The 12,993-nt window shown below is 46.6% G+C and overlaps 4 protein-coding genes; all 4 read right to left on the minus strand.

Annotated features, from left to right (window-relative positions):
• Positions 1 to 370: 370 nt before the first annotated feature.
• FFUJ_14513 (related to nitrate reductase) lies at positions 371 to 3,664 on the minus strand (the record flags this gene model as incomplete). XM_023576456.1 has 4 exons in its annotated part: positions 371 to 411; positions 459 to 1,352; positions 1,397 to 3,350; positions 3,398 to 3,664. 4 exons carry the CDS (start codon positions 3,662 to 3,664, stop codon positions 371 to 373), a joined length of 3,156 nt encoding a protein of 1,051 aa, XP_023429664.1.
• Positions 3,665 to 4,167: 503 nt separating this feature from the next.
• FFUJ_14514 (probable endoglucanase IV) lies at positions 4,168 to 5,286 on the minus strand (the record flags this gene model as incomplete). Its single annotated transcript, XM_023576457.1, has 1 exon — positions 4,168 to 5,286. One exon carries the CDS (start codon positions 5,284 to 5,286, stop codon positions 4,168 to 4,170), a length of 1,119 nt encoding a protein of 372 aa, XP_023429665.1.
• Positions 5,287 to 7,021: 1,735 nt separating this feature from the next.
• Positions 7,022 to 7,797, minus strand: FFUJ_14515 (related to 2-haloalkanoic acid dehalogenase; the record flags this gene model as incomplete). XM_023576458.1 has 2 exons in its annotated part: positions 7,022 to 7,145; positions 7,196 to 7,797. 2 exons carry the CDS (start codon positions 7,795 to 7,797, stop codon positions 7,022 to 7,024), a joined length of 726 nt encoding a protein of 241 aa, XP_023429666.1.
• Positions 7,798 to 8,348: 551 nt separating this feature from the next.
• FFUJ_14516 (uncharacterized protein) lies at positions 8,349 to 9,921 on the minus strand (the record flags this gene model as incomplete). XM_023576459.1 has 4 exons in its annotated part: positions 8,349 to 8,851; positions 9,020 to 9,577; positions 9,626 to 9,752; positions 9,802 to 9,921. 4 exons carry the CDS (start codon positions 9,919 to 9,921, stop codon positions 8,349 to 8,351), a joined length of 1,308 nt encoding a protein of 435 aa, XP_023429910.1.
• Between the last annotated feature and the right edge of the window lie 3,072 nt (positions 9,922 to 12,993).

The raw sequence follows: 12,993 nt of genomic DNA on the forward strand, positions 1-12,993 counted from the left end.
TAAAGGTGCTGGAAGAATAATGAGGGGTCCAATGAATGTGAGCTTCATGCTACAGTGGTGATAATCTTCTCTTACAAGTCCTGCACATTTTCGATCGCGACCAAGGTGACAAATTTCAAAATTCCGTATCAAGTAAGTCCACCTCATATCGAAACGGTATGATGAGGGACTTGTGAAGAAGAAGTATCTGCGGTAGGAGGGTTTGCGTTGCTGTCTTCGGGTTGTGACGACCCAACTCTCTCGTACTTTTGGACCTCAACCTAGCTTTGGTGCTGAGCGATGTCATGGACAGTAAGTACAAGAAATCAAGGTAATTGTACATATTTATTTCCATGAAGGACTATAGAACATAGCACCCTAAGACGGCACACTAGAATCCAAACATGTTCTCATCCTCCACGTAACCCCAATCTATCAAATAGTTAGTAACAAGTCACTAATCGCAGAATTAAACTTACCATTAAGAGCAGGGAGTGCAGCCTTCTGTATCATCGCCGGCGGACCGCACAAGAAGACAGCACTCTTCTCAGACGGCTCGAACAAACTCTCCTTGATGATGTCCTCATTCACATGGCCCGTCTTCCCCTTCCAGCTATCATCAGCATGACTCAGAACATGAGTGACTTTCAACTGTCCATTGGACTTCTTCTCAAATTCCTCAAGCTCCTCTTTCAGCAAGATATCAGCCTCTGTCTTATTAGCGTCCACGACTCGGATTTCCGTCTTATCATTGTTGGAGAGGAGGACACGGGCGAGAAGGGAGTAGCCTGGTGTTATGCCTGAACCACCAAGCACGAGGGATACACGATCGAAGTGACGATCTTTACCCTCGATAGCGAAGTTTCCGTGACCGTTGTAGGCTATTTCTCCAGTTGGGCCGCGAAGCTCGACTTCTTCGCCTATGGGGACACAGTCCAGGATGTTGGAGAGTGCGCCGCCTGGTTGATTTTCATCGGGGAAGTAAGTCTTGACCGTGAGCTCAAAAGAGCCGTCCCCATCTCGAAGAGACTTGGCACTTCCATTGGTCATATTGTCACCTGGGGCCGGGAGGAGTGGCTTCGTGGGTGTGTAGGAGCGGATGAGCATCCTATCCAACATATGGAAGCCAATCTGAACATGCTGGCATGTACCAAGGCCGAGGATGTTTTTACCTTCAGGGAGCTGGAAGGTATAGGCCCTTGTGTCCTGAGAAAGATTTTTGCGTTCAATGAGTTTGACTGGAATCCATCTGTGCTTTTGCAGCGCTAGATGCTCGTCCTTGTTACTCGCAGTGGTTGCGTCTTTGGCAGCGGTCTCTGCATTTTGTTTGATAAAGTTGGCGGCCTTTTCAGTCACGACACCAAGAGCACATTCTGACACTCGTTAGATACACCCATAGAAAAGACTGTAGACTCACCTTTGAGCTTCTTGTAAGCGTAGTCATCATGGATGCTTGCAAATTCATCACTTGTCTCCTGATGGACCTTACCAGCATGGCCGAGAATAGCTGCAGCGCCTCCAGGGTGCCACTCGAGCACACTAGTTGCATCGTAGACCTTTCCGTCGACTACAAGCCAGCAGTCATCTTGAGTATTATGCTTCTCAATTTCTTCTCGGGTAAACTCCTTCTCAGGCGCACCAGCCTCTTGCTTGGCTTCTGCAATTTTATTCTCAACACTTGGCTTCATCCATCCACCATCTTTCGTGGCTGGCTCAACAGGGTGTCTGAATAGAATCGAAGGTGTTTCTGAGTCATCGTCCTCAGTGATCTCTGGGCGTACGGTATACCAGCAGTTGTTCATCATACCCATAACATTCCAGTTTGGCTCCCTTGGCTGCGTGTTTTTGAACACGTTGAAGCAACGTACCATTATACTCTTTGCACGGATAACATGGGAAATGTCAACGTCGACGTGCCAATGTAGCCAACTCCAGAACTTATTTCCGTGACGGATTGGGTAGTCGGGGAATTTGCGGATGCAGTACAGCCAAGTTGCTCCGCCGTCGAGGGAGACTTCAACACGCTGGACTTCGTGCCCTCCACCATCGTACGCATAGCCCTCTATGCGATAGCCCTCTCCCTTCTTGGCTCTGTGCAAGGGAATCTTCTCGCCCTGTGCTGGCTTGACGATGACAGAGTTGAGGTTCTGCTCATTGCAGGCTGTATCAGGATGATGAAAGAGAGCCTCAGCGAAAGGACCGTCTTTTTCAGTGACAAAGGATGGAAGAACTCGATTATCCCATATATGATAGTAAGAATCATTCTCCTTCTCACTTATCCAGATCTTCTTTAGCCACTTGACATTCCTGCCGCCAACATATCCTGGAATGATAACACGAACGGGATATCCGTGATCAGGCGGCAACGGAACGTCGTTCATCTCGTAGGCTAGAATAACATCGTTATTGGGAGATATTGCGTGCTCAAAGGGTATGCAGGTTGCATATTTTCCTTCGCTCAAATCATCAGTGCCTTCAAAGTTGACCCAATATCGCCTCTCGCCCAGACCCGGAGGTTTCTCAGGAACACCGTTCGCGAGGAGTACATCTCGAAGAAGGGGTCCTTTCCAATAGGCGCAACTCGCTCCTCCAGCGCCCCAATTGAAACCCTTGCTCTTCTTGATCATGTTGAGTTCCTTGCGTCTGTTTCCATCACAAGCAAGCGCAACGGCGATATTGATCGTATCAAACTCTTTCAGCTCATCCATAGAAAGTGTCTGAGTTTTGCCATCGTAGGTGATCTCCAACTCGTGGAACTCCCAGAGAATACGCGGAACAGGACCGTGGTTTCGAACATAGTGAAGCTCGTTAGGCGTGATTAAGCCAGCCTCGTACAGTTGTGTCAATGGAGCCTCAGCATTGAGAGGGTGCTTTCCAGTTAGACGGATGAGATCCGGAGAGCGGGGAAGCCAGTTGTCTGGGCTGAACTGGTCCTGTTCGTCGATTGAGATCTGCGTGAGATTCTTGTGCTGGGGGGACTTTCTCTTTCCGTTGTTCTCTCTGAGGTGTTGGATATACTTCTTTTCGTGCTCCAATGCTCTGAGAAGGGCTATCTCGGCAGGTGTGTACTTGTCTGAGAGCTTTGGCTTCTCACTCGATTTATTTTCCTGTTTCTTTTCCTCGTTCTCTTTGTTCTTTGCGTACGCATCGTGATGCTTGTCTTTATCCGAGGAACGTTTCCACTCATGCTCTTGCTCGGGCGTATCATCCTTCTTATCACTCTTTGCTTCTTCCTCTTTTTTCTTGTTCTCTTCCTCCTGCTTCTTTATGTTTGCGGGCCATTGCTCTTTATTCTTGACCCAATCTTCAGTCTCGTTGAGAACATATCTCCAACCAAGTGATCGGTTCTCTGGATGTCGAAGATGAAAGTCCTTGAAGTAGTTAGCTTCATAGCTCACTCAACCATACAAATACTGACCTTTTGGTTCTCAATCAAGTCTCTGAAATTGATCAATTCTCCACTCTGGGCTCGCTTCTGAAACGCAAGATACTTCTGCTTCTCTCTCGCCACTTCCTCTGTGTACTCATCATCTTTATGAGTAAGTCCAGGAAGTCGGTTATTGCGATCTCTGAAGCCAACGCGGTGCTGGTGCCCAGAAACCCAATCCGGCTCGTTCCGGATCTCTTCAGCCGTCGACCCAGGATGGGCCTGAACTTTGACAACCCAAGGCTTGCTATGAGGCATACTTTAAATCTCTTGAGGGGATGTTTACAGATCAATAGAATTGAACCTTGAGCGTGGTTTGACAATTTATGAAAACCCAAAACTTGACGCTTTTGGAATCTTGACTCCGCGGAGAAAGCTAAACATGACGTCGATGATATCCAGAACAGCACAAACTAAGCTAAAATGAAGAATAATTGACTAATGTCAGACTTTTAGCTCTTGTTTTTGACTTTCATATCCAAGAATCATGATCTGATACTGCCGGTATTGCCGGAGGATGTTGGATGAATTATCGGAGGCTGGCGAAATTCGGCAAAAGTCGCCTATTCTTAAACTCTTCTCAACTTTTACAAGTTTATCATAAAGTGATCAATTTTCAATGAGTTTTGAGACTTTAAGATCATCATTACGGTCTTTTATAATGATATAATTTTATAGTTCTTATTGTTAACTAGTAGCCAGTTCAAGCAAGCGTTACAAAGGAACAAAGTTTACTGCAACCCGTCGCAGAAAGCTTTGAATCAAAGACATTGCGAGTAATAGGGATTCAGAACCTTGCAACTCGACCCCCATTGACAAACTGTCGGTCCAGTATAGTCTTTACCTCCGCATTGGCTGTACTTTGGAAGACCTCCTGTAGCAGGACCGCAGATAATATCGTCGTCCTCTGTGGGCTGTGGTGTATCCTTCGTTGTGCTGGACGAGGAGGACCTGCTTGTTGTTGAAGTCTTGAGTGTTGTATCTCCTCCAAAAGCACTGCTGGTCGATGTCGAGCCTCCCTTTGATGTAGAAGAAGAAGCTTTGCTGCTCGTGCTAGCTTGAGTTTGTCCTGGCACAGTTGCGCTCGATGTTGCAGTTGCGGCGACAACACGCTGAGATACTGTAGAAGGGAGGCCAGGAACCAATGTAGGGCCGGGAATCTTGTAGGACAAAGGTGTTGTATAGAGGTTGAAGAGGATACCAGGATCGTTGGCCTTGTAGAGTTGTGTGCCCTTGACGCCATCTGGAGCCAAGTCTCCGTCACCGGTGACTTTGAGATTAAAGCATTGGGGGTAATTCTGTGCTCCATTAGGCTGTCCAGAGCCGTGCAGAGCTATAATCTCGTGGCGAAGAACATAGTTCCCAGGAGCCAATGTCTCAGGAATTTGAAGTGTCCAAGAGAAGCCAGTAGCTATAAGCACGTCAGATGCCCACTTGCCGTTTTGCATCGACATATCAATGAGACCTTCTTGACCAATCTTGAAGAACTCAAGATCGTTCTTATCAACGGTCTCGCAGTCTCCCGGACATCTAGCAAGATAGTCAATCACGGGCCCATGGTGACTCTCTGGCCACGTATTCCATTGAAGAGTGATCTTGTCACCTGCTGCAACGGTTACGTGCCCTTTCCCAGGTCTCGCCGCTCTGTGGCAGATGATATCGGGGTCTGAGAAAGAGTTGGGCTCAACATAGCCATTGTCAGTGGCACCGTTGGTCCAACCGACGACAGGGGGATGATTATGATTCCAGCTCATCTCTGGAGCAGAGTAGCCTCTAAATGCAACGCCATTTGTTACAAGCCAGTCTACATGACCGTGAGCAGCAACTTGCGCGGCTGAAGTCGCAAAAGCGAGAAGTGAAGATGTCTTGCGTGAGAGCATCGTAAAGTTGAAACTGACTAGCAGTAAAGAAGATATGAAAGAAGAAAGCACTTATGCGTTATGATTTATTTTCCTTCAGATGATTTTCTTTCGAATATTATATAATTCTTGTCGTTTTGTTAGCCAAGGTACCCTGGAATGGCAGATGGTCTCGACCGGCTTTGTCCCCCACCACGTTCTCCAGCGACATTCCCGGATGTGGACAGCTTAAAGCCTCAAATGCCAATGTCTCAAGGACAAACGGAGGTCTTGTATCATCGCGCGTTTCAATATATTGATTTTGTGCTGCAGTAGCTTATCGAGGACGCCATGTCTCGTTCCTCGTGAAGTGCTTGTGTTTCTCACAAACAGCTCTCTCACCACAGGACTTGCTGTCCTTTTATAACGGCTCAGGACTTTTGACAACACTAATGATCATTAGATTTCTGCTTCGAATAGCTGTTGATAAGCTACAATCAAGAAAAAGGACAAGAATAGATGCTGATCGATTAGATCTGACTTGCCCAGCATATCGTTTCTGTCTGGACTAACCCGTATCACGATCCTTTAAAGACACATGGTTAAATCTAAGCTTAAGCCACCATGGGCAACATATTTGACTCCAACTGAAACGTTCCATCGGTCTTGAATCTCTTCGCTAGAGCTTTGCCTGGTATCGTGGCGCTGTTTAAAGTGTGAGATTGGGCGGGAGATTGACGCGCTATGAGACGCCGGATCGAGCTTGGGCCTGCTTTGTTGGAAAATGCCTGATGGACTCAGCTTTGACCTAAGGAATGGTGGGTGAGACGAAACATTGGACGAATAACATTGTAAGCGATAAGTGTATTGTCAAGTTACGAATTACCGAAAGCGTCTTGCCTGGCCATAATGCCCTTGGGAAAATCCTCCCTTGGGCTGAGGGATGTGAGCTACCACATTCCAAGCCCCAACAGGAAACCCCTGACCTCGAGGAGCAAGATGTTTTTGACATTTGAGAAGGGTGCCAAAAAGAAAAAGCTGGTCCAAGGATTCGCAAAATATATACTAAATTTAGGAAATTTATCCTAAAGTCTTCTAAGCTTTGCCATGGCCTAAGATGTAGGCCCCAAGTTTATCTGCCTCCCTAGCCTAGGAAACCACTCGTAAAAGGCTTCCAGGAACCAAAGGTATACGTTCTCCCCTGCATATCTCCTGTAGCCTCACCAAAAACGCCACTCAGCCATCATCTAGAGTCGCAAACGGGAGCGTTCGGCCGCACCCGTCCAAGACATGAGCCCATTGTTTAAACATCTAGATTAAATATTGTCGAACTTCCATTCTAGACGGGTTCACAAACACTGTCCTTCCTCGGTAAATTTCTTGGCGAGTGCCAGATGTCTTAGACTTCCAGCAAAGCCACTGGAATGTATTGGCTAAGATATGTGACGGCAAGCTTTCGCTAACTTTAATCCCAACTTTATCTTTATCCTTGTTTGTTTCAAATGTGACAGGAACAAACTCTTAGTTTCACTTTGGTAAGTACGGTTATTGACAGCCAAACTGGTGCTGTTGGATGTGCCTTCCTGGACGCGACGCAAACGTCGACGCTGAAGAATGCGTAAGGATTCCTGTGGTTGGCTCCCAATGGCTAGCCAGTAAAGTATCAAGCTTCTCACCCTAACGACCCAGACAATGGTGACACTTGGATATTGTGATTCAGGCGAGAAACGAGCATCATTTGCGTCATCTTTCAGCCTCTTTAATCATTTATAACTGCTTAAGAAGAAGCTTGGATGATCTTATCTGCCATCTCACTCAAAGTATCCGACATGACATCCATCTCCCCAAAGATATCCACGCAAGGCTCCTTTTCCAGCACAGAACAATAGGCACTCTTGAATCTACAGTTTATCCATTAGCAACAGCAAATAAGCAATGACAATTCACTCACCCGACTTGCTTAGCTGAGCTTACGTCCCACATATGGGCCGCAGCGAACCAAAGCTCCTTTGCTTCCTTCAACTCCTCAAAGGTCGAGGCATATGCCTTGAGGTCCGGCTTGCCCACTCCAAACGAGTCACAAGACATCAAGTGTTCCTTTGGAAATTCAATCCCCGCCTTGTCAAAGTACCCAAGCACTCTGTCGAAATCTCCAGCTGTCAGGCCACGCACAGTGAATCCCGCTGCGCGAAGCTTATCAAAACATTCCTTGAGATCAGGCCTTGGCTCAAGTTCCATGTAACCTTGGGTAATCTTCTCGATATCAGCTTCACTGGCGAAGGAGCGTGGCTCCTGGATGCCGGCAAGCCAGAGCATGCGATAGAAGAGGGACGAGAACAATTTGTCGAATGCGACGTATCGGCCAGTTATAGAGAGATATGTATATTCTCTCTCTGAGGCCTCTAGCCAGGTGTTCACGAGAAGACTGGGCTTTACATTCTCGGCCAGCAGCTTGTCACCGAGTTGCTTTTCGACTGCTTCGGTAAGCTTGTCATATGAGACGCAGGTACCCACGATGTCGAAGACGACGTACTTTCCGTTTCTGGATGGCATGGTGCTATCGGGACAATAAAGAATACTGAAGATGAAGAGTGAGAGCGAGGAATGAGTATCTGTTATCAGTCATAAATAGGTCCCTCTGTGTTGACTCACTACCCCTCAGACTAGTGGTGCAACCTACCTAAAAGTATCTTGGATTCTCCGTAATCGGGTGCTGGTATCCGAAGGTTGGAGTTGAAAGATAGTCGGATGCGTTTCCGTAGATTCATGTGGGGTAGCCGGCTCAAGCAACCGAGAGGTATCAGACCAAGCAATGGCAACTTTCCATGTTTCTTTCACTTACAGACAAATAATTCTGGATCGCTCTTTATTCATTTCAAATCGCCCCAGACAGTAGAATTGATCGAACACATAATACCAGGTAATACCTCACAACTCTTTCCTTGATCTCTCCATGCACGCCATCCTACCACATCAGGCCCAATGCCCATGCCGAGTTGTGCAGTAAGAGCATCGCAGAACTAGCGCGCTGCCGTGATCTTCCACGTACGTCCCAAAGTCGGCACCGCAATGGCGGCACTCCTCCCACTCGTGCATTGTCTGAATTAACGCATCATCTTGTTGGTGACCTCCCATTTTCTGTCAACCTCATTTTTCTTCTCAGTTCTCACCATCTTTAGTTCCCTCTTCATCTCCTCTCGTCCATTAACGAGCGCCGAGATTTCGCTTTTCTGGGCATCAATAGTTTCGCGCATTCTGGCTCGCTCCCCTAGAGACATGCCAGTATTCCTTTGTCTCTCCAGTTCAAGGTTCCTCTTGGTCTGAGTGACTTCTTGCACTAGAGTTGCTGTGCGCTTTCTTTCTGTCTCAAGGGCCTGTGACGCTTGGGTGAGCTTGGTGGTCAAGTCTGTTGTCACCTTCTGCTCGTCTTTAAGGGCATTTCGAACATCGTCTCGTGCAAATTCCGCAATGCTGACCCTGCTACGTCTTTCGAGTTCGAGTGATTTCTTGAGGTCGTCGTTCTCTTGTGTCAGAATCGACGACTTTGTCTTCTCCTTAGCCCATCTGGCCCTGAGCAAGCCGGTCTCGGATCTTGTAACTCTAAGCTCTCGTTGGAGTGTGTCAATTATTTTATCGTCTTCCTCTGCTTTAATTTCCGCTGAGGATTTCTTGTTCGCATCATTTGTTCCATGTCCATCACGCTCCGTCGAAGCGGGCTTTTTAGCCGCAACCTTCTAGAGTTCTTCCTTCTCTGCTGTTAAGGTCGACACCTTACTCCACAATAAGTCTCGCTCCGCAGAAATATTCGCGTGGCTCTGTCGTAGTTCTTCCCTCTTGACTGAAGAAGCAGATATCTGCTCTCGGAGTTGGTCTCGCTCACTGGAGACTGATATTACTTGTTGTTTAAGAGAAGAGACTTGGAGTCGGAGGGCCTCAATCTCGGTGGAACTCTCTTTCTGGCTCGATGGGCCCGCTGCTGATTTCGTTTGATCTCCCTTTTGTTGGAGAATATTGTCTTGCTCTCGAAGCTTGGGATGAAAACTTTTGAGCATCGTCGCATGGTCGAAGCCGTTCGAAGTTGTCAGAGAATGCAGGTGCCCCCTCGCAAGAGTCACAAGTAGCTTTTGCAATTCATCGTCTTTTGACTTCAAGACAATGGCGGCAGTGAAAAGGAAAACCGAGTCAAACCATTTCCCTCCGAAGACCTTTTGGATGTTGTCCCTGGCCAGCTCGCATAACTTGGAAAAGCCATAGTGGGTTCCAATGGCGCAGATTTGAAGGTGACAGGTTAATACATCGCGCATGAAATGCTCCGGCGCTGGTGAACCTCCAACTAATAGTAGTTAGCCTCAGCCATAAACGACAATGAGCGACTTCATACCAGCTTGCAGCACACTGGGAAAGTTCCTTCGGTCAACTTCGTAGCAACCAGACTTGAAGAATTCAACCATACAGTTTACTGTGTCCAAGGAGAAGTCTTTGACAGTGACAACCGGATTCTGAGATATCTACACAGCGTCAGTGTCCCTGGAGAGTATGAGTTGCGGGATATCGCACTTCTTGAGCGGCATCGAGAGAAGCTGCGAGCTTCGGAGACTGCGCTCGCGCGATAGACTGTGGAATAGCAAATGCAAATCCCTGGCACAGAAAGGTAAGAGACAGAGATGCTTCTCCCATGCTGGCAAGTATCTGCCGTCACGCGGCTGCAGTTGTATGAGGGGATGTAAGATTTACAGGCGATGAGGATGCAAAGCGTTGCTAGAAAAAGGAGAAGTCGTTTCGGTGATGAAAGAGCTGAAGTGGGGCTGAGGCAGAAAGGTCATTAGGTACCTTAGGGAGGCAGATGGTAGGCACATTACGGTTGGCACTGGCAGCACCTTCCCCATGCTTGACGATAGCGCTCCTGAAATTTGCATCACCTGATCACGCTCGAACCTCGCTGAGATTGAGATGGTCCTCGCGGATCAGATCGGAGAAACAAGTCATGGCAGATCGTTAGCTTCAGTACAGCAACTTACTCTGCCTACATTCGAATTCCAATACAACATGTTTCATGGGAAGAACTGCACGGACAAGCTATGTTTCTCAACCTTTCCAGAGCTACGTCTAGCTGCAACAAGTCATGATGCCATACCAGAAAACTCATTTCGGGTTAGGACACGGATAGCCGGTACTTGATGACTGTATGCTGGCAAGGCTTCAAACAAATCGAGAGACAAAACGTGATCACCGAGTTGCATTGTGAACCTGCCCACATAGATACGTAAATCCATCTCAGCGACGACTTACCGCTATCTCTCTATATGTAACGTTGAGCCTTGAGTTCTGCTCTTATTGACACGATTCACGCGTCACTTTATTATCGAGGGTATACCGATGCTGCAGCTCATGCCTGATTCCCTGGCCACTCGAAGTATCTTGATTGCACCCTGATGTTAAGCCTCTTTTCCTATGGTTCATATTAAAACTTAGCTGAATCATTATCAAAAACCAATAATGCTGGGTGGTGTAGTGGTAACGTCCCCTCCACGGTACCGTTTCGACGGGTCGTTCTGTAGCTTGCTATGAAGGGTTGAAGGAGGGTGCCACAGGCTCGAATCCTGTCCCGGCAATACTATTTTTTAGAATGCCTATATTTTGCTGTGCTTACTATAGTCTATATTGAAAAATAACTGAATCACTATCAAAAAACAACAATGTCGGGTGGTGTAGTTGGTAACACCCCTTCCACGATGCCGTCTTGGCGGATCGTTCTGTATGTTACAAACAGTGACGGAAGGTGCCGCAGGTTCGAATCCTGCCCTGGCAATTTCTCTTTTCATTCTGAGGATTCTTTTTACCACTGTTTCTACTTTTCTGTCTCTCTGCATGGAGCTGGCTGCATGAAGTTCTCTGGTCTATAAGTCTGCTGATACGCTTTTGCTATTGTTGGCGACCAAGTCAGCTTCCTTCAGCAACGAGCTACAGAATTTATCAACTCTCGCTGATGTGTGATCTTATTACCATTTCAAAACACTCGTTCATACAGATAGGCAGCTTCCTCTATTGTTGCATAGCCGGAACATCAGCGATAGCAAAGCTTTCTCTTGAATCGGTTGGCACTTCGGCGACAGGATCAGTACGCCATATCTTGAGGATACACAGATGATGGCGTTGGTAGCGAATGCATGTCGGAGCTCTGATTCTGCAATCGAAGGAGAGGGGCTTTTCCCTTGCACTTTGAGAGCTTGAATCATGCTATAGGAGCGTCTTCTGAGAATGATCATCGGCCATGAGCAACCCTAATGGAGGATGCGCACTTTGATGTGCTTCTGAGGCGTTGACGGAAGATCGGAGTTGTGGCAGTCAATGGACGTCAGTATTGAAGTTATACTTCCAAATTCAAGCGATGGCCGAGCGAGTCACTGCTCCTTGAGCTCGAACCCCCGTCAAATCACATGAATGAACTTTATGAAGGATATAAGAAGGGATTCTGTGGTTATAATCGAGACATAAAGGAAAAGGTAATGCTTATTGGGAGTAAGAATGCTTAAGGATGTTGAGGGTATCGGGTCTAGATAAGGGGGTCTATCGAGGATAAAGTCTGCTTTGGCTCTGTCTGTAATAGAGATGAAGTTTACCAATGTCATTTCGCAATAAGAGATGGCATTAATGGTTTGATACCTTGCCTTAATGACCGACTTGACTTCCTAAGTACGAGGGGAGGGATAAGGCGGAGACCCTCATGGCGTGCAAAAACTTCAGGGACTGGATAAAAAGATACAGATTCAGAAAATGCAAAACAAAAACAAAAAAAAGAATCGAGCAGAGGCCGAGGACCTCATGTGTTCAATGAGCAAAAGAATCTCTTGGTCACCTTCATCATTCTTTGAGGTTTCAAACCCTAAGCCTCCAGAGTTATCCCATCCCCAGTACTGTTAGCAGGCTCGAACAGGATTGGTATATACAGGCCACTACATCACTCAGTTTTATTTTTATTAAAGACGAATCTATTACTTTCAGTATATAAACTATATTCTTTTCTCCATACAGGTGGATAAGGCTCTATACGGAGCTGAGTTGCTTAATAGCCCTCCCTCTATATTATAACTGAAATATCTTAATAATAGTAGTGTATATATGCTAATTAATAGTTAACCTGAAGTTTTACTTTTCATTTTTACTATCTATAAAATAAACTCATTTATCAATAGATAATCCCTTTTTTTTTTAACTTTCCATCGTCCCTACATGCATCAGGCAACGAACTCTTGTTACATACAAGGCGCGTGATATAGGCATCAGCTGTCAGGGGTATCGACTTCATTACCAAAAGAAAAACCGAGAGAGTTGGCCAAGATTCGCCTGCCAGTCTATATAGTAGAATCTGACGCGCATCTAGAGCACTTCTAGCACGAGATTTAGCCTACTGTCATTTTTTACTGCAGTTCTCCTATCATAGCATTGCCTATAAATCGCAAAGGCCAAGTTTACGCGATAAACATTAAGGGCACCGAGTTTCTGCTTACGGCTACGACTGGTACTGTCTTCTAAGATGAGCACGCTAGACATCTGTCCCCCCACGACGGTGAGGGCAATAAAGAAGAGACAAACCTCGTTCGTGCGATGGGACCTGTCATCTACTCCCTGGTTCTCTCCTCCATCGTGGTCCATGGGCTTTCTATACAAGCTTGAGACATATTCTATCACTATACTGGAAATTCACCTATTCAGTATGATGCTGTTGAAATGAGACGCCTCTCTGTGCAA

Source organism: Fusarium fujikuroi, chromosome FFUJ_chr04, assembly GCF_900079805.1.
Source record: "Fusarium fujikuroi IMI 58289 draft genome, chromosome FFUJ_chr04".
In the NCBI taxonomy this organism is placed as follows: domain Eukaryota; kingdom Fungi; phylum Ascomycota; class Sordariomycetes; order Hypocreales; family Nectriaceae; genus Fusarium; species Fusarium fujikuroi.